Genomic DNA, 26301 nt, shown 5'->3' on the forward strand with positions numbered 1-26301 from the left:
TCTTATGAATACCAATGATGTTGCAACTACATGGATGTATTGAGCAATAACCCAGCACCCTGAAAGCACCCTGTCAACAGTTGTGGAAGATCAGGTCATGTGAACTGAAGTTGTTAGGAAGGTTACTTTATTACTGTAGTCTGTGATTTTCATTAGCTGTAAAAAGTTTTCCAATTCACAGTTTTAGCTTAATAACCTATGTATGGTTAGATGTATGTAGCTGCTGATTTTGTGTAGTTAATTCTAGGCTAATGTAATCAACTTTGATATACCATTTGTCAACTACAATATGTCATTTGAAACCGAAAGGTGTATCATCAAATACCATTTCTACAAAAGCCTTTCTTTCTCTGTCCACTACTGTATTCCCATACCTCATATTGAACATTGAGCTGATATTTAAAAAAGTGTGATAACCCTACAGTTTTTCTTTTGACTGCATTCTGGAAAAGGTCAATAATTAAGCTACATATGCTATTGAAACATGTGCTCTTAGAGAATGAAACAGAAGTTTACAGAACTGCGTCTCAAAGTTCAACTCCTTATATATCCTAAATCAAATGTAGTCAGTAGACTATTTCTCAATTAGCCTAATATTAGAATGAGTGTTCAAATTCTTCCTATTTTCTTCTAATGATATAACACACACACATTTTTCAACAATAACCGCTGTAGTTAGACCTGCACTGTAGCATTGCTTTTGGCTGATACTCCTGCTTTAGTTGTTTCCAATAAAATGTTACTTTGTAATAAACAAAGTTTAAAAAACTACAAAAAAACAGATCGAGATGAAGAGGTCAAGGCGAGAGCATTTACTCCGCACAAAATCTGTCCGCGTGAGATAAGGCCGTTTATGTGTGTAGGTATATAACAGAGTGTCAAATTACTTAAGGATTTTGATCGAATAGAAGTTTCGTAATGTTTAAGCTTTTACAAAAGCTGTTACAAACGCCAACACATATATTATATGTGGATGCACGTGGCATTCCGGCAACTTTGAGAAAAACGACGTTTAGTTGTGCATGTTGTTTACACGCGTACCTGCCCTCTCATTGGTTAGAATCTTGCCTGTCTTCAATCGTTGAGCACATGTATTTCCATTGTTAGAGTTGTCACTCGGCTCTCTTGTCAATCTAATAAATACTCTTTGCTTTAGGTCATGTGTATGAGTGGGCTAGTCGTCAAATGATCCGCCTAGTTCCTGTTGTAATTCTAAATGTGATTGGCTACGCTCTGTGAGGGTTGATTTCACTGACGCGTTCCGTTTGGAACAATAAATAGAGCGAACAAAGCTCCTTCCAATTCACAAGTCTGAGAAGACGCATGAAGAAGTTCTTGCTTCAACAGTGATTGAACGGAACTCCTCTGCCTTCGTCTTGATTATAGAACATTGCGTATTTATAACGTAACACTTAACTGTAATAGCAAAGTAGTCCAAGGAACTTTATTTTTGTACATTTCATTTTGATATAAAAGGAAATCTGCCAAAATGGAGTCTCAGATCCGCCAGAACTATCACAACGATTGCGAAGCTGCAATCAACCGGATGATCAACATGGAGATGTTTGCCTCCTACACCTACACTTCAATGGTAAGGAGTCTACTATGATGACCGTTTTGTGTATCTACTTGTGTATTATTATTCCTGAGCCTAAATGCCATTTTTCAAATGACTTTTCTACAGGCCTAGACAATTAAAGAGCCAAGAAATGTAACTCCCTGAAATTCATATTTGAGTTTTACTTTGTTATTGAGTTGAGGTAGATCTAACATTCAAAGGAAGCCTGTAATCTATCCTACCTTGGACAGAGCGCGTAACAACTCATTGACAGGTTCATTGTCAGGTTACCAAAGACTACGGACTAGGACGAGACTGATTCATGCTTTTTGTCATCAAGTTTAGTTGCCACAACAGAATGCATGTTTGGGATGTTTTTTTCTCTCTAACCACACTGTCTTGTTTATCCACCCAGGCTTTCTATTTCTCCCGTGACGATGTGGCTCTGCCTGGCTTCGCGCATTTCTTCAAGAAGAACAGCGACGAGGAGCGTGAGCACGCCGACAAACTACTCTCTTTCCAGAACAAGAGAGGTGGACGCATTTTACTCCAGGACATCAAGGTGAGCCGCTGAGCAGCGAAAACCCCATTTTAGATTTTTGACTGATAGAAATGTCTTTACTTCATGGAGGAGAGTGTACAGAGTTGATCTAGAGAATCTGGAGTAGTCCTGAACATACTGCCTCTAACCACTGAACTGAGTGTGAGGGGTGTAACTCTGTTCACTTTATCCTAACCTTAATGTCTACTAGTAGTCCCTAACACTTCTGTGTTCACTCTGTCCTGTGTAGAAGCCAGATCGTGATGAGTGGGGCAATGGGCTGGAGGCCATGCAGTGTGCTCTGCAGCTGGAGAAGAATGTGAACCAGGCCCTGCTGGACCTGCACAAGATTGCCTCTGGCAAGGTTGACCCCCATGTAAGTTGAGGAACCGCACATCACATCTGTGTATCACATAGAAGACAGGTACTGTCTTGGGAGATGATCAGGTTGTTGTATCTCTGATGATTAATGACACAGGATTGTGACCTGCTGCTTCACACGCACACAATAGTTCACAGATGCACACTATACACACAATGCAGCTAATGCATGAAGGGCGGCAGGTTGCCTAGGGGTTAGAGCGTTGGGCCAGTAACAAAGGTTGCTGGATTGAATCCCCTATCTGACCAGGTAAAAATATGTTCTGCCCCTGAACAAAGCAGTTAACCCACTGTTACGCGTTAGGATGTCAATGTAAATAAGAATTTGTTAAATGACTTGCCTAGTTAAAAAAAAGCTGGAAACTTATTATCTGCACTTATGCCATTACCACCAGGCTCTTGTGTTACTGTATCTACAATAGTCTGTAGTCATTCTCTTGTCTGACCTGTGTTTTCCCTCTTTAGCTGTGTGACTTCCTGGAGACTCATTACCTGAACGAGCAGGTGGAGGCCATTAAGAAGCTGGGAGACCACATCACCAACCTCACCAAGATGGATGCTGTCAAAAACAAGATGGCAGAGTACCTGTTTGACAAGCACACCCTGGGAGGCCAGAGCTAAACCACTTCCATCCCCAGGCTACCGCCTCAGTCCAGGATTCCTGCATTCTCTGATAGCTCCTACTGGCTTTGCATTTATAGGGAGGGGAGTGTTAAACTGGTGCAGTGCACAGCTGTATCATTGGGGTGTTTATGTTGACAACACTACTGTATTTGAGTCGAGGCATTTTGTAAAACAATAAAAAATATCACTTAAGTTTCTATTCTAATTGTTGACCTGTAGTAATGGATGTTGTATCAGTCTATTTGGGTTCTTTGCTCTGTCTTACTGAGCATCTCAAATTCCTAGTGATAAATACTGACAATTGTAGACCTGCTAGTGACTGAGGGTCATAACAATAGGGAAAGTTTAACATGAGGTTTATAAAGGACATTACCTCTGACCACAGAGCGTGTCCTCTAGCGTATCTTGTTAAAGTGCCATGTCAATTAAGGGCCCAACTGTCAACTCGAGGTCAATAGAAGTAAAATGGGTGACTACAGTTGACGTAGACCTTTACTCCAAGTTTATTAGACGGCCTAGAGGTCAATCAAAACCGTTAGCCAGCTGTTATGGCGCATTTCTCTAGTGATGGAAGTTCAGCTCTTACTAGGAAATGACTCTAATCATTGTGTTTAATGCCCAATAGTCCATACAGTAAACTATGAACTGCATACTAAAATAGTAATGATTCTACAAGCCTCTCGTTCACCATAAGGTTTTTATTGGCGCTCTCATATGGTTGCAAAGCTACTGGTAATTGACTGAAATAACTGAACACTTTCATTTTGGTAATTAACAGGCAAGCTTAACTTTAAAACTTAACCTGACAAATATTGATGTTTTTAATATAGTAAATGAGTTTCTAGTGGATAAACCATTTGGATAAAGGGGAAAATGGTCTAACTTTTCATAATTGCCACCAATATTTACAACCAGGAAGTATTGACATGGTAAAATAATTGAGTACATTTGTACGGGACTAAGTTGGTTTATATTTAGGTTAAAGTTTCTCAACTTTGTCATTCTATTTGACATATTTCACAAGGCCACACAGGGCCAGAGATTTGTGATAATCTGACAACCAAAAAACCCACTAGATGGCATCTGATACATTTGCATATTCCTTTATTTACCAACATTTGTATTTGTTATGGATCCCAATTAGCTGCTGTCAAGGCAGCAGTTACTCTTCATGGGGTCTGACAAATTAAAGGCAGTTCTATACAATAAAACTAACATTACATTACTAAAAAGATTTCCCAACACATTAAGGGTTTGCACTCAGGTCACTAGTCTACTACCACATATCTACAACACAAAATCCATGTGTTTATGTCTGTAGTGCATATGTGTCTCTTCACAGTCCCCACTGTCCCATAAGTTGTATTTTTATCTCTTTTTAAATCTTTTTTTACCGCTTGCATGAGTTACTTGATGTGGAATAGTAGCCATGTCATGGCTCTCTGTAGTACTGTGCACCCCCCATAGTCTGTCCTGGACTTGGGGACTGTGAAGAGACCTGGTGGCATGTCTTGTGGGGTAGGCACTGGTGTCTGAGTTGTGTGCTAGTAGTTTAAACTGACAGCTCAGTGCATTCAACATGTCAATACTTCTCACAAATACAAGTAGTGACGAAGTCAATCTCTCCTCTACTCTGAGTCATGAGAGATAGACATTCATAATATTAATGTTAGCTCTCTGTGTACATTTAAGGGTGAGCTGTGCTGCCCAGTTCTGGGCCAATTGTAATTTTCAACTCCTTTTTTGTTGCATCTGACCACATGACTGGACAGTAGTCCAGGTGCAACAAAACAAGGGCCTGTAGAACCTACCCTGTTGATAGCGTTGTTAAGAAGGCAGAGCAGTGCTTTATTATGGACAGACCTATCCCAATCTTAGCTACTGTTGTATCAATATGTTTTTACCATGACAGAAGTTTAGTCTCAACTTGTTACATTTCCCCATTATCCATTACAAGATGTTGCAGTTGAGGGTTTAGTGTTTTATGTCCCAAATACAATGTCTTTAGTTTTTAAAATTCATGTATTTAGGACTAACTTATTTCTTGCCACACATTCTGAAACTGACTGCAGCTCTTAAGTGTTGTAGTGATTTCACCTGCTGTGGTAGCTGATGTGTATAGTGTTGAGTCATCAGCATACATAGACACACAGGCTTCACTCAGCACCAAGTCATTAGTAAAGATTGAAAAAGTAAGGGGCCTAGACAGCTGCTCTGGGGAATGCCTGACTCCAACTAGATTATGTTGGAGAAGATGTTGGAGATTCCATTGAAGAACACCCTGTGTGACGTAAAGCCATAACACTTACGCTTTTTCCAGCAGCGGATTATGATCAATAATGTCAAAAGCTGCAGAGAAGTGCTTTATTTATTTGTAATCTTTATTTAACTAGGCAAGTCAGTTAAGAACACATTCTTAGTTACAATGACGGCCTACCAAAAGGCAAAAGGCCTTTCACGACAAGAGAGACAACACAACACTCCATAAAGAGAGACCTAAGACAACAACATAGCATGGTAGGCAGTAACAGGATTCCATTGTAACAGATAGGCCTACATTATTCAGTGTTTATACATCATTGGCTGACTACCAGTGGAAAGTTTGGGACATTCAAGTCAGCAATAGCCTATGTTGCAAGCAACAAGATAATGTTTTGAGTTTATGATCTAGCTCACTGGTTCTCAAACCTGGTCCTGGGGAACCAAAGGGGTGCACATTTTTGTTTTTGCCCTATCTCTACACAGCTGATTCAAATGATCAACTCATCAAAAGGCTTTGATGATTTGAATCAGCTGTGTAGTGCTTGGGAAAAAACTAAAATATTCACCCCTTTGGGTCCCCAGGACCAGGTTTGAGAACCAGTAATCTAGCTAATGATTAGCACACTGGGGTAAATGTAGATGGGCAACCCCATACAACCCCATAATACAGGATATCATGCTTATTGCTAAATAACACACCTACCTGATAATATGGATCCATATGGTTATTGAGCATTTGTTTTTAGTCACTGCTGCTAAAGGTGGCAATACCAGTTATTGAGTGTAAGGGGGAAATTACTTTTTCACACAGGGGAATTAGGTGTTGTGTAACCTGGTTAATTAAATAAATAAAATAAGCATCATTTTTTTGTTATTTGTAAACTCATGTTCCCTTTATCTAATATTAGGTTTTGGTTGAAGCTCTGATAACATTCAGTATCAAAAATATGCAAAAATAGAGAAAATCAGAAAGAGGGAAATACTTTTTTACGGCACTGTATATATACACTGAGTGTTTAAAACATTAAGAACAACTTCCTAATATTGAGTTGCAAACACATCTTTTTCCCTCAGAACAGCCTCAATTTGTTGGGGCAAGGACTCGATCTACAGGGTGTCGACAGCGTTCTACAGGGATGTTGGCCCATGTTGACTCCAATGTTTCCCATAGTTGTGTTAAATTGGCTGAATGTCCCTATGGGAGGTGGATCATTCTTGATACACACGGGAAACTATTGAGTGTGAAAACCATGGGGTTTGGTGATGATTTTCTAAACTGTTAGTTAGACCAACAGTTTAAAGTAATATTGAATAATATTTTTACTTGAGTTGTGATTGGGGTATATTGGCCAAATGATCAGGAAAGTTGTTGGTGTATTTTCCCTCCAACATTCATCAGAAACAACCATATTACAGCTATTTGTTTAAAATGCCTTAGTAAGTTACATAGTATGTTACTGCTGTTCTCTCCTTCTTCCCTTTTTTCACTAAACTCAGCATGTTTTCGCCCACTCAACACCGCTCAAGTCTGTTTCCACAGTCATGAGACCCAGTCTCCTTCCACCATTGTCACGATGATGTCACGATGTCTTTGACATTCAGAGTCTGAGATACAATCTGCTATAGTGGAGGAGGCAAAAAATGTAATTTGCGGTCCTTCGTGGGCAAATTTTGCCATCAAAGTCTGGCATTCTTTGGATTTATGGTGCTTTCAAGACAATTGGAAACTCTACAAAAAACAAGGTTGAATCATGAAGTCAGTGATCTTCAAGTCGGAGCTCTAGAAAGATGCCTGAGTTCCCGACTTGGAATTCCAAGTTGGATGACCGTTCAAAACGTATTTTCCCAGTCTGAGCTTTCTGAGTTCCCAGTTGTCTTAAACTCACTGAAGTCTGAGATTTCCCAGTTCCAAGTTTCCAGTTGTTTTGAACTCGGCTAATGGCATGGCCAATGTTGAATGTTTATCCTTTTAAGCTTGGAAAAGAGAACCTTAACCCCAGTCTTGGACCACACACCAACTCCACTGAATAGTAGGCTAGTGATTGCTTTGCAATGCTTGCAGTTAGCCACTGATTACTTCCAAACCACTCATTGTTGAATTTGCGATTACCAAATTGTTGTGCAATGTTTATGTCCAATGGCCGATTAGCACCGATACGTTTTATCTATAATTTCTCTTCAAAATTTCCTTCATATGACAAGGATTGAAAAGGATTTTCTAGTATGATGACTGCTAGCTTGCTAACTAAGATTTTGAAAGTTTGATGTTGACATGATCATTCCAATCAAAGCTACGGTAGATATAATGTGATTTGACGTCATTTTATCTGCGGTCAATGACCTTGAGTCTTCTTAGATGGGCACTTCTAATGTAACTATATGGCAGCACCCAAGGGGCTTGAATTTCCAAGATCTCCCCATACATTTTTCTGTGACGTAGTGTCCCCATGAGTGACAGAACACTGAGCCAATCATGGCGCAAGTAGAGAACATTACCAACCCCTGCGCTCTGTATTTTCTGGCTGCCCCACCACCACCACAGAAAGCACTGAGCTAGCCGGAAACACCTGCATTTTGGAGCTGCCTTACTGAAGAAAGCAAAAAAAGAGACAATGTTTGTATGTGGCTTTATTAACTCAATGCTTTTTCTTTTTTGTACATTGTTTGCAAACTGATACGTGACACGTATTAATGCCAGAATAACATGCAAAACAGGTGAGGCTCAAACAAAGATAAACATGAAAAACAAAGCTGCCCTGAATGACAGGTCATCACTGGATAAAATGAACACATAGGGCAATCTCCATGTCCATTCTTAGCCTATAATTTGAGTACTTTGTGTAGTATAAAAAAATATTCTGCCAATATGTACTATTACGTAGAGTTGCATGAAATGTTTATAAAGGCACATTTTTCTCGGACCTGCAAATACGATGATAGACTCATGCAATGCTTTTACTATAAATTAGAATTTCCACCCTTACTCTTGTCCATAGGGGTCTGTGAACACACAACCTTCTGCTCTGCAGACCTGTGCACTATCAAAATTCCTGTGTTGCCATGTAATGCTGACAGGACGAAGGACAGTTTCTAAAATGGCCTATCTAAGGCTCTGGTGTCTCCAAGAGGTGAGGTTAAACTGTAAGGATGTTCTGTTATCCACTTTGTGTTAATCATTTTTTGGGTTATGAGGAGTCACTTGTTTTATTGTCAAGAGTTCAGGGAGGGTTTAAGTAAAATATAATTTGCTGAAGGTAGAGACATCCATTTTCATTTCAGAGATGTCCGATTTTCTCTGTGTAACCCTTATTATAAATAACGTTCACTCCTGCAGTTGGCCCTTCTGCTATAAGAAGGTCACTTTGAATGAGTGAGGGTTGCAGCTGACTAACAACAGTTCATAAGGGTTGCTGCTGACTAGCAACAGTTGAGATGACAGCAATTACAGGAACATTTGTCCTTTTGTGATACTATGAAACTGACTCAAAATCTCAATCCTCCTGATCTGAATCATGGATTACTATCTCTCCTAAGCATGACACATAATTTGGTCAAAAAGTGATGTCACTTATCGCAAAGAAAAGGAATGCTAGGTAGGTCACAGCCCTTTTGCAACACTGGTTTAAGCATACAGTAAGACTGTCACTCCCAAAAGTCTGAAGGGGCTTCGTCTCATTGTCTCCAAAACATTAGGCTATAAAGTTAGGTTCAATCTAAGAGTTGGTCAAAGTAACAGAGAGCAGAGCACACACTTCAAGGGCTTTCTATGTTCAAAGACCCTTTCCCCCATTTGAAGCATTGTTTAATTTTTAAACAAGCAATAAACCTAGATAGTAGCTATGACAGACTAATAGAGACGGTTTTGGGTTACATATTTGAAAAAGGGGGATTGTGTTCTCAAACATCTGGGTGAGCATACTAGGCCATGACAGACTAGAGGTCGTTTAAATGTTTCAAGTCTGTTGTCAGAACAGGAGTGCTGATATAGGATCAGGTCCTCCCTGTCCATGTAATCGTATATATGTATACATTTTTTGACAAAAAAACATGGCATAAAAACAATTTACAACTTAACATTTACATGCTGTCATGTATACACAGGGAGTCAGGAAGCAGGTGCAGAAGGAGAGTTTAATAACAATGTTGCAAAGCAAATGAACAAAATAGGGGATGTGTACTGAACGTGAAAACAAAACAATACTGCCTAATGACTGAGGCTACTGAGGGCTAAATAAATGGAAGCTAATCAAGGTGATGATGAAGTCCAGGTGTGCGTAATGATGGGGAGCAGGTGTGCCTAAAAATGGTTGCCAGGGCCCATGGTTAGTAGACCGGTAAAGTTGAGCACTGGAGAGAGGGAGCGGGAGTGTGACAGTACCCCCCTCCCAACAATGCCGGCCAGGAGGACGGCCCTAGGGCGAAGAGAAGGCCGGTCCGGATGGCGGAGATGGAAATCCTGGACAATGTTGGGGTCCAGGATGTTGTCCACCGAAACCCAACATTTCTCCTCTGGGCCGCACCCCTCCCAGTCCACCGGGTACTTAAGCTGACGTCGGGAGTCCAGTAGGGACCTGGCGGCATAAGTAGGGGTCCCATCGATGTTCAGTTGAGGCGGAGGGGTGTCACAGGGAGGCATCAGCCAGTGGACCAGGAACCACCTACCTGAGGAGGTAAACATGACAAAAGGGTGAGATCTGGTAGTTTGTGGGGAGTTGAAAATGTTACCTCATTGACTCTCCGGAGGACCGTGAAGGGTCCCACAAACTGGGGGGCTCAGCTTCCGGCAGGGCAGGCGGAGCGGCAAGTTCCTTGCGGAGAGCCAGATGCGATCACCAGGATGGCACACAGGAGCCACACTGCGGTGGCGGTCTGCCTGATCTTTCTGACGGCGGACTGCGTGCCGGAACCACTCGTCAACTGCAGGGGCCTCGGTCTGGCTCGGAGTCCACAGAGCCAGGGCCGACTGATTTTCCAGAATGCACTGGGGAGTCAGCCCAGGGAGTCAGCCCGGTGTAGGAGTGACAAAGTGAGTTCTGGCTGTACTCCGCCTAGGGAAAGAATCGGGCCCACTCTCCCTGTCGGTCATGGCAGTGACTCCCTAGGAACCTCCCCAGCTCCTGGTTGGTCCTTTCTACCTGCCCGTTGGACTAAGGTCGGTACCCGGATGTGAGATTGGTCGGAGACGATGTCCTCTGGAAGGCCATAGTGCTGGAAGATCTGCTGGAACAGTGCCTCGGCGACCTGGAGAGCGGTAGGGAGACCAGGGGGATAAAATGGCAGGATTTGGAGAATCTGTACACAACAACCATAACAGTGGTGAAACCATTAGACGGGGGGAAACAAAGTCTATGGACAGATGGGACCAGGGCCGCTGAGGCACGGGAAGGGGAAGTAGTTTCCCTGCTGGAGCGTGCCGGGGGGATTCGGTTTGGGCACATATGGAGCAGGAGTTGATATAGCAGGCGATGTCCTGCGCCAAGGTGGGCCACCAGTACTTTTCAGAGAGGGATTGGATAGTGCGGGTGATACCTGGGTGTCCAGCGATGAGGAATGTGTGTGCCCAGGTCAACAGCCGATCACTTACCCCCGTGGTGACGTAGATGCGTCCTGGAGTGCCGGTAGCAGGAGCGGATTCCTTCCCCAGAGCCTGGCGGATGTCCATATCTACGTCACAAATCACAGGGCCAATGATACGGGAGGACCGACTGATGGGCTGGAGGGCACTTTCAGGACTCTCAACTGGTGTGGAACCACAGGTTACAGGAAAGAAGGTCTTCCGGCATCCTGGTACCCAGGCAGTGATATTCATCCTCGACCAGGAGATGGTGGGGTTATGACATTGGAGCCACGGGGTGCCAAGGAGGACTTTGTGATGATGACTTTGTGCAGTGATGATAAGGAAGGGAAGGCTTTCCTGGTGCATGGGTCCCATGGTGGGGGTGAGTGGTGCTGTAATGTGTGTGACTGTGCCAGATGTGTGTGTGATTGAAGTCCACAATTATCTCCTTTGTCTTGATCACGTTGAGTGTAACTCTCCTTCTGATAATACTGCACTTCTCTTGAGATACGTCTTGCTCTTGCCTTGTCAAGGGACGCCATTTAACCGGCTGTCACAATCTCCGTTCAATCAGCACAAACCCCTCGGGCTTCACGCAATGCTTCCCTAACCTGGACGACTCTGATCCAATATTGCGCCACCCTATGGGACTCATGATCACGGCCGGTTGTGATACAGCCCGGGATCAAACCAGGGTCTGTAGTGACGCCTCTAGCACTGATATGTAGTGCTTCAGACCACTGTGCCACTCGGGAGCCCAATATAGTCAATCAGAACTCAAAGACTAATATTTTTCTGTATTACTTTAAACTTTTGGTCTAACTACAACAGTTCAGAAACTCACCACCAAACCCGTCACGCAGGCTTGACAGAGACATTTTGGCTTTTGTAAAAATGGTATTTGATGATACATCTTTCGGTTTCAAATGACATATTGTAGTTGACAAATGGTCTATCAAAGTTGAGCACATTAGCCTCCAAATAACTACACAAAATCAGTAGCTACATACATCTAACCATACATAGGTTATTAAGCTAAAACTGTGAAGTGGAAAACTTTTTACAGCTAATGAAAATCAAAGACTATAGTAATAAAGTAACCTTCCTAACAACTTCAGTTCACATGACCTGATCTTCCACAATTGTTGACAGGGTGCTTTCGGGGTGCTGGGATATTGCTCAATACAGCCATGTAGTTGAAACATCATTGTTATTCATAAGAACTAGGTCTTCTGGGGCAGTATGTATCAAACGTCTCAGTGCTGATTTAGTTTCAGTTTTTGTCTTTTAGATCATATTGAATAACATTACATCTAATCCTTTCTGACAACAGGCTTGATACCTTTATACAGCCCCTGGTCTTTCCTGGCCTAGTATGTAAGGTAGTGCCTCTACCCCAATTGTTTGAGAACAGAACCACCTTTTTCCTAAAATGTAACCTCAACAGGTTATCCTGTTAAGGATAGAGGGCGCTATTTTCACTTTGGGGAAAAATCGTGCCCAATTTAAACGGCCTCGTACTCTATTCTTGCTCGTAAAATATGCATATTATTATTACTATTGGATAGAAAACACTCTCAAGTTTCTAAAACCGTTTGAATTATATCTGTGAGTAAAACAGAACTCATTTTGCAGCAAACTTCCTGTCAGAAAGTGAAAAATCTGAAATCGAGGCTCTGTTCCAGGGCCTCCCTATCAATTTGCTTGAAATTTATGACTATACATGCACTTCATACGCCTTCCACTAGATGTCAATAGGCTGTGAGAGGTGAAATGGGGTTTCTAGGTATTTCTATGCTCAAAAGAGAGAGCTTGGAATGACATGACCCCGAATTCCTTTATTCAGGAAGACGCATAAAGGTCATCAGTATTGGCTTCTGAAAAGCATTCGCTATAGACGTCTAATATCTCCGGCTTTGATTTTATTTGATAAATGTGATAATATCATCGTAAAGTATGTTTTTTCAATATAGTTTAATCAGATTATTGATTTTTTTTCGGGAGTTTTGGCGTGTTCCGTTCTCTGCGTTTGTTCACGAAGGAGAGTTTAGCGCCACTTGGCTAGTTTTGCTTGCTAAATCGAGAGGGAAAAAGGCCATTCTAAAACCAAACAACAATTGTTCTGGACAAAGGACCCATTGTACAACATTCTGATGGAAGATCATCAAAAGTAGGACCCATTTATGATGTTTTTTCATATATCTGTCGAACATGTTTACTATTAGTTTGCGCCCAGATTTTGGGCGCTCTCTCGCTATAACGTAAGCTGCATGTCGTACTGAAGTTATTTTTAGAATTCTAACACGGCGATTGCATTAAGAACTAGTGTATCTATCATTTCCTATACAACATGTATTTTTTAGTAAAGTTTATGAATAGTTATTTGGTCAGAATAGGTGAGTGTCAGAAATATATCCGGACATTCTGGGAAAAAGATGCTAAGTTTTCACAATGTATAACCACGGATTTCAGCTCTAAATAGGCACATTTTCGAACAAACCATATATGTATTGTGTAATATGATGTTATAGGACTGTCATCTGATGAAGTTTATGAAGGTTAGTGAAATAATTAATATCTTTTGCTGGTTTTGTCGCTATCAATACTGTTGCCATGAATCAATGCTGTTGTGTGGTAGGCTATTGTAGTAAGCTAATATAATGCTATATTGTGTTTTCGCTGTAAAACACTTAAAAAAATCGGAAATATTGGCTGGATTCACAAGATGTTTGTCTTTCATTTGCTGTACACCATGTATTTTTCAGAAATGTTTTATGATGAGTATTTAGGTATTTCACGTTGGTCTCTATAATTACTCTGGCTGCTTCAGTGCTATTTTTGATGGTAGCTGTTATGGTAGCTGCAATGTAAAACTGATTTATACCTCAAATATGCACATTTTTCAAACAAAACATAGATTTATTGTATAACATGTTATAAGACTGTCATCTGATGAAGTTGTTTCTTGGTTAGTTTGGTTGGTTCTTGGTTAGTTTGGTTGGTTATGTGTAAGCTACCTGTGCTGTGAAAAATGTCTGTGCTTTTTTGTATTTGGTGGTAAGCTAACATAAATATACGTGGTGTTTTCGCTGTAAAACATTTTAAAAATCGGACATGTTGACTGGATTCACAAGATGTTTATCTTTCATTTGCTGTATTGGACTTGTTAATGTGTGAAAGTTAAATATTTCTAAAAAATATCTTTTGAATCTCGCGCTCTGCCTTTTCAGTGGAATGTGGGAGGAGTGGCGCTAGAGGAACCCCTGTCCTAGACAGGATAACATTACATCTAATCCTTTCTGACAACAGGCTTGATACCTTTATACAGCCCCTGGTCTTTCCTGGCCTAGTATGTAAGGTAGTGCCTCTACTCCAATTGTTTGAGAATAGGACCCCCTTTTTCCTAAGATGTAATCCAAAACAGACTATCAGTTTGTCATAGCTACTATCTAGGTTCATTGTTTGTTGAAAAATTATGAAGCTGCATCAAATGGGGGTAAGGGTCTTCAACATAGATAATCCTTGAAGTATGTGCCCTGCTTTCTGTTACTTTGATCAACTGTTCTAGGCTGAACCTCACTTTATAGCGTAATGCTTTCATTATGAGTGCAAACAAAGTTTTGGAGACAATGAGACTAAGCCTCTTCAGACTGTTGGGAGTAGACATGCTTAAAATGGTGCTACAAAAGGGCTGCGACATACTTGGAATTCTTTCTTTTTTGGTGAAAAGTGACATCACTTTTTGACTAAATGATGTGTCATGCTTAAAGGATAAGTTTGCTTGTTTGAAACTCATCACTGACAACTTTAGCATTTTAGCTAACCTTTCCCCTAACCTTAAACGTTTAATCTAAATCCTAACCGTAACCTTAGACCTAACCCTAACTTTAACCCCTAACCCCTAGCCTAGCTAACATTAGCCACATAGCCACCGACCTAACGTTAGCCACAACAAATTGGAATTCGTAACCTATCATATGTTCTGCAAATTCCTAAGATATTGTACAAATTGCAGTTCGTAACATATCATACGAAATGGATGATGGACTTCCACAAATGAATACATACCATACAAAACATATCATACTAATTGGAGTATCCCAGATTTACATTTACTATGTTACGTCTACCCCTGAGTCCAGGTTGTTCTAAGTGACCTTGTTTTAGCAGAAGGGTAAACAGAGCATTAAAATAGCATTTTACAAAGTATTTTCTTATTTTTTTTTATGTAATGCTTTTCTGTAATGTTCAACCCAGAGAACATGTGTTAAGTTGTCACGACCGGGTCCATCATGTGACCAGATGCAAAAAGTTATAAACAGTAAGTAATACTGTAAATGGTTAACCATTACATAACTCTCAGTGCTAGAGGCGTCACTACAAACCCTGGTTCGATTCCAGGCTGTATCACAACCGGCCGTGATTGGGAGTCCCACAGGGTGGCACACAATTGGTCTAGCGCCGTCCGGGTTAGGGTTTGGCCATGCTTGGCCGTCATTGTAAATAAGAATTTGTTCTTAACTGACTTGCCTAGGTAAATTAAAAGTTAAATAAAAAAAGAACAAATTCTTATTTTACAATGACGGCCTACCCCGGCCAAACTCTCCCCTAACCCGGACGATCCTGGTCCAATTGGCTCCCGAGTGGTGCAGTGTTCTAAGGCACTGCATCTCAGTGCAAGAGGTGTCACTACAGTCCCTGGTTCAAATCCAGGCTGTATTACATCTGGCTGTGATTGGGAGTCCCACAGGGCGGCGCACAATTGACCCAGTGCCGTCCAGGGTAGGTCGTCATTGTAAATAAGAAGTTGTTCTTAAACGACTTGCCTAGTTAAATAAAGGTCAAAAAATTCTAATTATTTAATACAGAAACATGAATTTAAAAAAATTAAACACTTCTTTGCTGCTTTTGACGTTATTGATCATAATCTGCTGCTGGAAAAAGCGTATGTGTTAGGGCTTTATTGTGGATCTAGAGTTACCTGTCTAACAGAACACAGAGGGTGTTCTTTAATGGAATCTTCTCCAACATAATCTAGGTAGAGTCAGGCATTCCCCAGAGCAGCTGTCTATGCCCCTTATTTTTTCAATCTTTACTAATGACTTGCCACTGGCGCTGAGTGAAGCCTGTGTGTCTATGTATGCTGATGACTCAACACTATACACATCAGCTACCACAGCAGGTGTAATCACTGCAAACCTTAAGAGCTGCAGTAAGTTTCAGAATGGGTGGCAAGAAATAAATTATTCCTAAATACATGAATTTCAAAAACTAAAGGCATTGTATTTGGGACCTAAAATTGAAACACTAAACCTCAACTAAGTCTTGTAATGAATTATGTGTAAATGTAACAAGTTGAGGAGACTAAACTTATTGGAGTTACCCTGGATTGTAAACTGTCATGGTCAAAACATATTGATACAACAATAACTAAGATGGGGAGAGGTCTGTCCATAATAAAGCACTGCTCTGCCTTCTTAACAACACTATCAACAAGGTAGGTCCTACAGGCCCTAGTTTTGTCGCACCTGGACTACTGTCCAGTCGTGTGGTCAGGTGCCACAAAGAGGGACTTAGGAAAAACAAAATTGGCCAAGAACTGGGCAGCACGGCTCAACCTTAAATGTACACAGAGAGCTAACATTATTGTGCATGTCAATCTCTCATTGCTCAAAGTAGAGGAGATTGACTTCATCCCTACTTGTATTTGTGAGAAGCATTGACATGTTGAATGCACTGAGCTGTCGGTTAAACTACTAGCACACAACTCAGACACCACCCCACAAGACATGCCACCAGGTCTCTTCACAGTCCCCAAGTCCAGAACAGACTATGGGAGGTGCACAGTACTACATAGAGTCATGACATGGCTACTATTCCACATCAAGTAACTCAAGCAAGCAGTAAAATCATATTTAAAAAGAGATTAAAACATAATAACATATTCAGTATAGACACACATGGATTTTGTGTTGTAGATATGTGGTAGAGTAGTGGTCTGAGGGCAAACACTTGTGTTGTGAACTCTGTTTTGTAATGTTATTTTTATTGTATAGAACTGCCTTTTCTTTGCTGAACCCCAGAAAGAGTAACTGCTGCCTTGACAGCAGCTAATAGGGATCCATAACAAACACAAATGTTTGAAATTTCAAGGAATATGTCATTTGATCAGATGCCATCTAGTGGCATTTTGCGTACTTCAGATTTTCACAAATCTCTGGTCTTTGTGTGGCCTTATCACATGTAAAATATACTTTAAAATAGAATGACAAAGCCGCAAAACATTACCCTAAATATAAACCATCAACTTAGTGAAAACAGTTACCTTTATTTAAAAAAGATGTCATCAATTATTTTGTTGTAAATGTTGGTGGCAGTTGTGTAAAGAAAAATGGATGAGTTGGAGAATTATTGGAAATGTCATTGTTGATAAAACACTTCATTACAACTTCCATACAACTCTCCTTCCGTGGCCTCCAACTGCTCTTAAATACAAGTAAAACTAAATGCATGCTCTTCAACCGATCGCTGCCTGCACCTGCTGGCCCGTCCAGCATCACTACTCTGGACGGCTCTGACTTAGAATATGTGGACAACTACAAATACCTAGGTGTCTGGTTAGACTGTAAACTCTCCTTCCAGATTCACATCAAACATCTCCAATCCAAAGTTAAATCTAGAATTGGCTTCCTATTTCGCAACAAAGCATCCTTCACTTATGCTGCCAAACATACCCTCGTAAAACTGACCATCCTACCGATCCTCGATTTCGGCGATGTCATTTACAAAATAGCCTCCAATACCCTACTCAATAAATTGGATGCAGTCTATCACAGTGCCATAAGTTTTGTCACCAAAGCCCCATATACTCTCCACCACTGCGACCTGTACGCTCTCGTTGGCTGGTCCTCGCTTCATACTCGTCGCCAAACCCACTGACTCCAGGTCATCTACAAGACCCTGCTAAGTCCCCCCTTATCTCAGCTTGCTGGTCACCATAGCAGCACGCGCTCCAGTAGGTATATCTCTCTGGTCACTCCAAGCCAATTCCTCCTTTGGCCGCCTCTCCAGTTCTCTGCTGCCAATGACTGGAACTAACCTCAAAAATCTTTGAAACTGGAAACACTCATCTCCCTCACTAGCTTTAAGCACCAGCTGTCAGAGCAGCTCACAGATTACTGCACCTGTACATGGCCCATCTATAATTTAGCCCAAACTACCCCTTCCCCTACTGTATTTATTTTGCTCTTTTGCACGCCATTATTTCTACTTTGCACATTCTTTCACTGCAAATCTACCATTCCAGTGTTTTACGTGCTATATTGCATTTACTTTGTCACCATGGCCTTTTTACCTCCCTTCTCACATTGTATATAGACTTACTTTTCTACTGTATTATGGACTGTTTGTTTTACTCCATGTGTAACTGTTGTCGAACTGCTTTGCTTCATCTTGGCCAGGTCACAATTGTGAATGAGAACTTTTTCTCAACTTGCCTACCTGGTTAAAGGTGAAATAAATCAAATTTGTCCATTTTCCCCTTCAACCATTTGGTATATCCACTAGAAACCCATGCACTATATGGACACATGAAAAATACATATTTTCAGTTTAAAGTATAATTTACCAAAGTTAGATTGCCTGTTAATTACCAAAATGAAAGTGTTCATTAAGTTACCAGTAGCTTTGCAACCATATGACAGCTCCAATAAGACCCTTAAGGTGAACGAGAAGCTTGTAGAATCATTACTATTTTAGCATTCTAGTAGTTTGCTGTATGGGAACTATTTGGCATTAAACTGAGAAACAAAATGATTAAAGATTAATTTCTCAGTAAGAGCCAAACTTCCATCACTAGAGAAATGCGCCATATGAATTTACTGAGCAGGAGGCAAGGGTTTGATTGACCTCTAGGCCATCTAATGTATCCTTTTAATATGCAGAGTAAGAGTCCACATAAGCTGTAGTTACCCATTTCACTTTTATGGGTAAAGAGTTGACAGTTGGGCCCTTATTGACATGGTGTATATAACATCTTGTAATAGTGCCCTCTGTGGTCAGAGGTAATGTCCTTTAAAAAACCTCATGTTAAACTTTCCCTATTGTTATGACCCTCAGTCACTAGTAGGGCTACAAATGTCAGAATTTATCACTGGGTATTGAGATGCTCAGTAAGACGGAGCAAAGAACCTGAATAGACTGATACAACATTCATTACTACAGGTCAACACTTAGAAAACAAACTATAGTGAGATTATTTTAATTGTTTTACAAGATGCCTCCAACATACAGTAGGGTTGTCAGCAAAATATCTCAATGTTACAGCTGTGTTGCACTGCACCAGTTTAACACTCTCCCCTCCCTATAAATGCAAAGCCAGCAGGATCTATCAGAGAAGGCAGGAGTCCTGGACTGAGGCTGGAGGCCATAGCCTGGAGATGGAAGTGGTTTAGCTCTGGCCTCCCAGGGTGTGCTTGTCAAACAGGTACTCTGCCATCTTGTTGTTGACAGCATCCATCTTGGTGAGGTTGGTGATGTGGTCTCCCAGCTTCTTAATGGCCTCCACCTGCTCATTCAGGTAATGGGTCTCCAGGAAGTCACACAGCTAAAGAGGGAAAACACAGGTCAGACAAGAGAATGACTACAGACTATTGTAGATACAGTAACACAAGAGCCTGGTGGTAATGGCATAAGTGCAGATAATGAGGTGTTTGCAGCTGTCTAACTCCTGCATGAGCTGCATTGTCTGTATAGTGTGCATCCGTGCGTCTGTGGACTAGTGTGTATATAGAGGCTGGTCACACAATCCAGTGTAATTAGTTAGCAGAGTTACAACAACCTGATCATCTCCTGGGACAGTACCTGTATTCTGTGATTTGCGGTTCCACCATAACTTACATGGGGGTCAACCTTGTCCGAGGCAATCTTGTGCAGGTCCAGCAGGGCCTGGTTCACATTCTTCTCCAGCTGCAGAGCACACTGCATGGCCTCCAGCCCATTGCCCCACTCATCACGTTCTGGCTTCTACACAGGACAGAGTGAACACAGGAGGGTTAGGGACTACTAGCAGATGTTTCTAGACATAATTAAAAGTCAACAGTAAATTCAGTACATCTCAAGATGGAGTCATTTTAACAGTCAATATGTACAACCACATAAGCTAGAGTTTATGAAGCACATCATGGGTCCGGTGTGGCTCAGTCGATAGATCATGGCGCTTGCAACGCCGAAGGTTTACAGAACCCCAGCTCAGAACACACAACTCGTCCATCCTTCTCAAGGATGGGCTATTGCAGCAGACAACCACACGCCTATCAGCTAAAAACAAGTGGCTCCAGTGGGCAATTGAGTGGAAATCATTGCCTGGAACAGCGAGTTCAGTTTACTGCGCAGTCCCCAGACCTCAAACCAATAGAGAATCTTTGGGATGAGATGGAACAGGCTGGTCACAGCATGACTATATCACTGTACAATCTGCAGCAACTGCCTGATGCCATCGTGTCAGCATGGACCAACATCCCTGTGGAACATTTCAGACACCTTGTAGAATGCCCCAAATAATTCAGTCTGTTCTGGAGGCAAACAGGGGTCTGAGTAGATGTGTTTAACCACTTATTTCGCACTCACTAGACTTCACCACAACACACACTACATAAGCCCACAGACAAGCATATTGACACCAGTCACATATCCTGATTGCCTAATCACTTCTACCCCTTACCTAAATGTATGTACTATATTCTCAACTACCTTGAGAATATAGTACCTACATGTCTCAATACTTCTTGTATTAGCCTTTTTATTCTTTGTGTTACCATATCCTTTTTTATTTAGTAAGTATGTCTTGACTCTGCATTGTTGGGAATGGTCTCGTAAGTACGCATGTCACTGTAAAGTCGACACCTGTTCTGTTCAGTGCACATGACCAATAAAATTTGTTTTGAAACAGTCCAGTGAGCATATATTATATTAACATTGGGAGAGTTTGGATGGAGTTACAACCCTCGTGCTCTTTCAGTGGTTATGAAGGAATGGAGGCAGTGTGTTCAGGCCTAAGTAGTCAGGACATTATCTCCTCTGGCCACCTTGCTCTAATACCAGGGCATCCACATAGGACGTGCCTTGCACTGATCTCAGTATTAACATGAATGACAACTCATCCAAAACAACTTGAAGTTACAATATTAGGAAAAGGAGGCTCTAGATTGAATATAAAGGCTTCTTTAGACTTCTTGCCATAAATTCTAGATAAACCACTTGGTTCCAGGTAGAACCTTTTCAACCAGAGAACCTTCTATGAAGAAGGTTTACATTTGTATACAGCGCAACAAAAACGATGCAAATGTGTTTTTCGACGCTCAAACGCTCACCTTGATGTCCTGAAGGACAATGCGTCCACCTCTCTTGTTCTGGAAAGAGAGTTGCTTGTAGGCGTGCTCCCGCTCTTCGTCGCTGTTCTCCTTGAAGAAATGCGCGAAGCCAGGCAGAGCCACATCGTCACGGGAGAAATAGAAAGCCTGCGTGGACAGACAAAGTTGTTTAGAAACACATGTCAAACGTGTCTCGTTCTATTATTGAGGAATCTAAGCATGATTGACACAGCAATATGATGCGGAAAATCATTAGCCTACTTGGTAACCTACCAATTGACCTGTCAAGGCGATACGCTCTGTCCAATGATATATTTATCAACTTTATTTGAATGATAGGTCTACCTCAAGGCTGTTAATTGCCTAGGCGTACAGAAAATATTTAAACCCAGGCATAATAATACACAGGTAGATGAACAAAACGGTAATCTTGGTATACACCTTACCATTGAAGTGTAGGTATAAGAGGCAAACATCTCCATGTTGATCATCCGGTTGATTGCAACTTCGCAATCGTGGTGATAATTCTGGCGGACCTGAGACTCCATTTTCATTCAAAATTAACGGTACAAAAATAGAGATTCTTATATTATTTTACTAAGACAGTTCAAGGAAGTGTTACTTTAACAATCCGGAATGTTATATAGCGCGGGAGGCGGGCAGAAGAGTTCCGTTCAATCACTGTTGAAGCAAGAAGTTCTTCATGAGTCTTCCCAGAGTTGTGAACTGGAAGGGGCCTTGTTCGCTCTATTTATTGTTCCGAGCGGACCGCGTCAGTGAAATCGACCCTCTTCTTCGATGAGATTTAACGGCATGTTGGCATCCAATAAATGTTGCATTATCGCTACCTACTAGACTGGAGTATAACTCCCTTATACTTTGCTTTAAAAAAAAAAAATCAACAACCACAACAACAAAAAATACAACAAATACCCTACCATCTAAAACTACACTTACAATGTTTTTTTTTTTTTTTTTACCATACTCCACTATTTACATCTCTTTAGTCCTACTTCAGGCCAACAGCATGAAAGGATGGGACAGGACCACTTAACACACCTTGCAACTCAAAATAAGTCAAATCAAATTTTATTAGTCACATGCGTCAAATACAACAGGTAGACCTTACAGTGAAATGCTTATTTACGATTCCCTAACCGACTGTGCAGTTAAAAAATACAGATAAGAATAAGATATAAAACGCCTCTGATGTCAAGTGTAACAGTTTAATTTTAGACCGTCCCCTCGCCCAGACCCAGGCGCAAACCAGGGACCTTCTGCATACATCATCAACAGTCACCCACGAAGCATCGTTACCCATCGCTCCACAAAGGCCGTGGTCCTTGCAGAACAAGGGGAACCACTACTTCAAGGTCTCAAAGCGAGTGACGTCACCGTTTGAAAGGCTGTTAGTGCGCACCACTGCTAACTAGCTAGCCATTTCACATCGGTTATACTCGCACACCCAAATACCTCTCTGCAGCTGCCACCACAACCTCTATTTCCTGCGACTTTACGTTCCATCCCTGCAGTACCGTTGATAACCATTACTATAAATGCCAAAAATCCAATCTTACTGAAACATATATCACTTGTTGGGTTATCCCTCTGTGCTGGTACAGATCTACTCCTCACACCCCTCCTCTTTGGATCTCTCCCCCTTGACCCATCTTCCTCTACTTCTTAACTGCCTCAGCATATGACAACTTCTGCATTACTCTAACCCTGGAAACCTCAACCTGCTTCTCTCGCACGGGACATTTCTGATCCCCAGCTCCATGGGCACCCCCTAAAATAAATCAAATCAAATCCAATTGATTTATATAGCCCTTCTTACATCAGCTGATATTTTAAAGTGCTGTACAGAAACCCAGCCTAAAACCCCAAACAGCAAGCAATGCAGCTGTAGAAGCACGGTGGCTAGGAAAAACTCCCTAGAAAGGCCAAAACCTAGGAAGAAACCTAGAGAGGAACCCGGCTATAAGGGGTGGCCAGTCCGCTTCTGGCTGTGCCGGGTGGAGATTATAACAGAACATGGCCAAGATGTTCAAAATGTTCATAAATGACAAGCATGGTCAAATAGTAATCAGGAATAAATGTCAGTTGGCTTTTCATAGCCGATAATTAAGAGTTGAAAACAGCAGGTCTGGGACAGGTAGGGGTTCCATAACCGCAGGCAGAACAGTTGAAACTGGGACAGCAGCAAGGCCAGGTGGACTGGGGACAGCAAGGAGTCATCATGCCCGGTAGTCCTGACGTATGGTCCTAGGGCTCAGTTCCTCCGAGAGAGAGAAAGAAAGAGAGAAGGAGAGAATTAGAGAGAGCATACTTAAATTCACACAGGACACTGGATAAGACAGGAGAAGTACTCCAGATATAACCAACTGGCCCTAGCCCCCCGACACAAACTACTGCAGCATAAATACTGGAGGCTGAGACAGGAGGGGTCAGGAGACACTGTGGCCCCATCCGATGATACCCCGGGACAGGGCCAAACAGGAAGGATATAACCCCACCCACTTTGCCAAAGCACAGCCACCAGAAACAACCATTCACAGCTATTTGTTTAAAAATGTCTCAGTAAGTTACACAGTATATGTAAGTTACATAGTATAGTATATGTTCCTGCTGTTCTATCCCTCTTCGTTTTTCCTTTTCTTCAAATCTGGTATCAGCCGGTCTTCGCCCATTCATCACCCCTCATGTTTGTTTCTGCAGTCACAAAACTGCACCTCCTTCCACCACTGGCACTGTGATAACAGAACAGAACTACATTGAGACCAAAGATGGTGGATAAATTAAGATAGTTCACTCAGTCCGTTTACCACTATCTGCTTAAGGAGGTGGCTCCTTAAGCAGACAACAATGTGATAGTGGTCTGCTTAGTTAATTGACTTCCATTGTGGGGGGGGGTGAAGGAGTGGGCTGTCTCGCTTCCTCTTCCGTCTCTGCTTGAGACTTCAGAATGCCGAGTCACAATGACAAGGCAGAAACACAGCCAGGGCAGAGCCTGAGTCAGTACATACTGTAGTAGAACCAACAGGAGGTTATGACAGGAATAAGCAGGGGTGCAAATTTCCCTGGGGACAGGGGGACATGCATTTTTGTCCCCCCCCCCCAGTTTTATCATTGGAATGTGATACAAAACGAGGCAATTGTGTGCTTTAGGACCATGCGGATGCCTCCGAGCAGTCGGGAAGGCTGTTGGCAGTGTTTATTCAAACCCCCCAAAATATAAATATATATGTCAGACTAAAAACACTGTGTCACCCTTCAGAACTTCAATAGAAAGAGTTATGTAATAGTTAACCATTTACAGTATTACTTACTGTTTATAACTTTGTGCGGCTGGTCACATGATGGACCAGTTCATGACTTTTACAACTTAACACAGGTTCTCGGGGTTGAACATTACAGAAGAGATTTGCATTAAAAAATTAAGACAATTCTTTGTCAATTTCAATTGTAATTCTATGTTTTCCCTTCTGCTAAAATAAGGTCACTTAGAACAACCTGGACTCAGGGGTAGACGTAACATAGTAAAAGTAAATTTGAGATACTCCAATTAGTATGATATGTTTTGTATTGTATGTATTAATTTGTGCATGTCCATCATCCATTTCATATTATATTTTACGAATTGTAATTCGTACAATATGTTACGAATTGCTAAACATATGATATATTATGAATTCCAATTTGTTGTGGCTAACATTAGCTCGGTGGCTAGGTGCTATCATTACCTAGGTGGCTAAAGTTAGCTAGGCTAGGGGTTAAGGGTTAAGGTTAGGTCTAAGGTTAAGGTTAGGAGTTAGGTTAAAAGGTTACGGTTAGGGTTAGGGGAAGGGTTAGCTAACATGCTATGTAGTTTCAAAGTAGATAAAAATGTGTAAATCATTGCGAAGTTGATAATTAGAAAAAAAAAGCTAAAGTTGCCTGTGATGAGTTACAAGCAACCATTGGGATGCTAGACGTTCGCCTTATATGCTCACCCACACTTATCCTTTAAGCACGACACATCATTTAGTCAAAAAGTGATGTCCCTTTTCGCAAAAAAAAAGGAATGCCAAGTATGTCACAGCCCTTTTTGTAGCACCGGTTTAAGCATAAGTCTACTGTCACTTCCAACAGTCTGAAGAGGCTTCCACTCATTGTCTCCAAAACTTTGTTTGCACTCATAATGAAAACATTACGCTATGAAGGGAGGTTCAGCCTAGAAGAGTTGATCAAAGTAACAGAGATTAGGGCACATACTTCAAGGATTATCTATGTTGAAGACCCTTACCCCCATTTGAAGCAGCTTCATAATTTCTCAACAAACAATGAACCTAGATAGTAGCTATGACAAACTGATAGATAGTCTGTTTTGGATTACACTTTAGGAAAAAGGGGGTCCTGTTCTCAAACAATTGGAGTAGAGGCACTACCTTACATACTTGGCCAGGAAAGACCAGGGGCTGTATAAATCAGTGAAGGCTGGGGGGAGGAGCTTCCCCGTAAATGTAATGTTATTCAATGTGATCTAAAAGGCAAAACTGATCCTAAATCGTCACTCTTACTCTGAGAGGCTTGATGCATACTGCCCCAAAAGACCTAAACTGTGTTCGAATACCCATACTAACATACTATATACTACATACTTAATGAGTACATACTGCATAACATATACTATTAGTTCATAGTGCTCCCGAGTGGCGCAGTGGTCTAAGGCACTGCATCTCAAGCGGCGTCACTATACTACCTGGTTCAAATCCAGCATGTATCACACCTGGCTGTGATTGGGCCTAGCGTAATCTGGAATAGGCTGTCAATTAAAAAAAAAAAATGTTATTAACTGACTTGCCTACTTAAACAAAGGTTACATTTTAGTTTACTGTAAAAGAACAGTATAATTTTAGTTTACTAGCGCATCGCCTGTCTTCCAGAAGCTTATGCTGTTGATATGCAACCTCTTGCTAGCTTGTTAATCTGGAGTGCCAGAGTACGCTCTGGACGTTCGTAAATTCAG

At 41.5% G+C, this 26301-nt stretch overlaps 2 protein-coding genes across 2 annotated transcripts; one reads left to right on the forward strand and one right to left on the reverse strand.

Annotated features, from left to right (window-relative positions):
* The first annotated feature begins 1271 nt into the window (after positions 1-1271).
* On the forward strand, positions 1272-3296 carry LOC129823601 (ferritin, middle subunit-like). The gene is made up of 4 exons (XM_055882460.1): positions 1272-1591; positions 1974-2120; positions 2350-2475; positions 2946-3296. The coding sequence occupies exons 1-4, from the start codon at positions 1490-1492 to the stop codon at positions 3099-3101; spliced, it is 531 nt and encodes a 176-aa protein (XP_055738435.1). The 5' UTR covers positions 1272-1489; the 3' UTR covers positions 3102-3296.
* Positions 3297-19283: 15987 nt separating this feature from the next.
* LOC129823620 (ferritin, middle subunit-like) lies at positions 19284-22040 on the reverse strand. The gene is made up of 4 exons (XM_055882481.1): positions 21740-22040; positions 21294-21440; positions 19822-19947; positions 19284-19528 (listed from the first exon to the last, which is right to left on the reverse strand). The coding sequence occupies exons 1-4, from the start codon at positions 21845-21847 to the stop codon at positions 19373-19375; spliced, it is 537 nt and encodes a 178-aa protein (XP_055738456.1). The 5' UTR covers positions 21848-22040; the 3' UTR covers positions 19284-19372.
* Between the last annotated feature and the right edge of the window lie 4261 nt (positions 22041-26301).

The sequence above is a fragment of the Salvelinus fontinalis genome, chromosome 2 (genome assembly GCF_029448725.1).
Source record: "Salvelinus fontinalis isolate EN_2023a chromosome 2, ASM2944872v1, whole genome shotgun sequence".
In the NCBI taxonomy this organism is placed as follows: Eukaryota; Metazoa; Chordata; class Actinopteri; order Salmoniformes; family Salmonidae; genus Salvelinus; species Salvelinus fontinalis.

Coding starts and splice junctions, on each gene's coding strand:
- LOC129823601 (XM_055882460.1), top strand. CDS start 1,490: ATGGAGTCTCAGATCCGCCAGAACTATCACAACGATTGCGAAGCTGCA. Junction 2,121..2,349: donor TTTTACTCCAGGACATCAAG/GTGAGCCGCTGA, acceptor TGTCCTGTGTAG/AAGCCAGATCGTGATGAGTG. Junction 2,476..2,945: donor CTGGCAAGGTTGACCCCCAT/GTAAGTTGAGGA, acceptor TTCCCTCTTTAG/CTGTGTGACTTCCTGGAGAC.
- LOC129823620 (XM_055882481.1), bottom strand. CDS start 21,847: ATGAAAATGGAGTCTCAGGTCCGCCAGAATTATCACCACGATTGCGAA. Junction 19,948..21,293: donor TTGTCCTTCAGGACATCAAG/GTGAGCGTTTGA, acceptor TGTCCTGTGTAG/AAGCCAGAACGTGATGAGTG. Junction 19,529..19,821: donor CGGACAAGGTTGACCCCCAT/GTAAGTTATGGT, acceptor TTCCCTCTTTAG/CTGTGTGACTTCCTGGAGAC.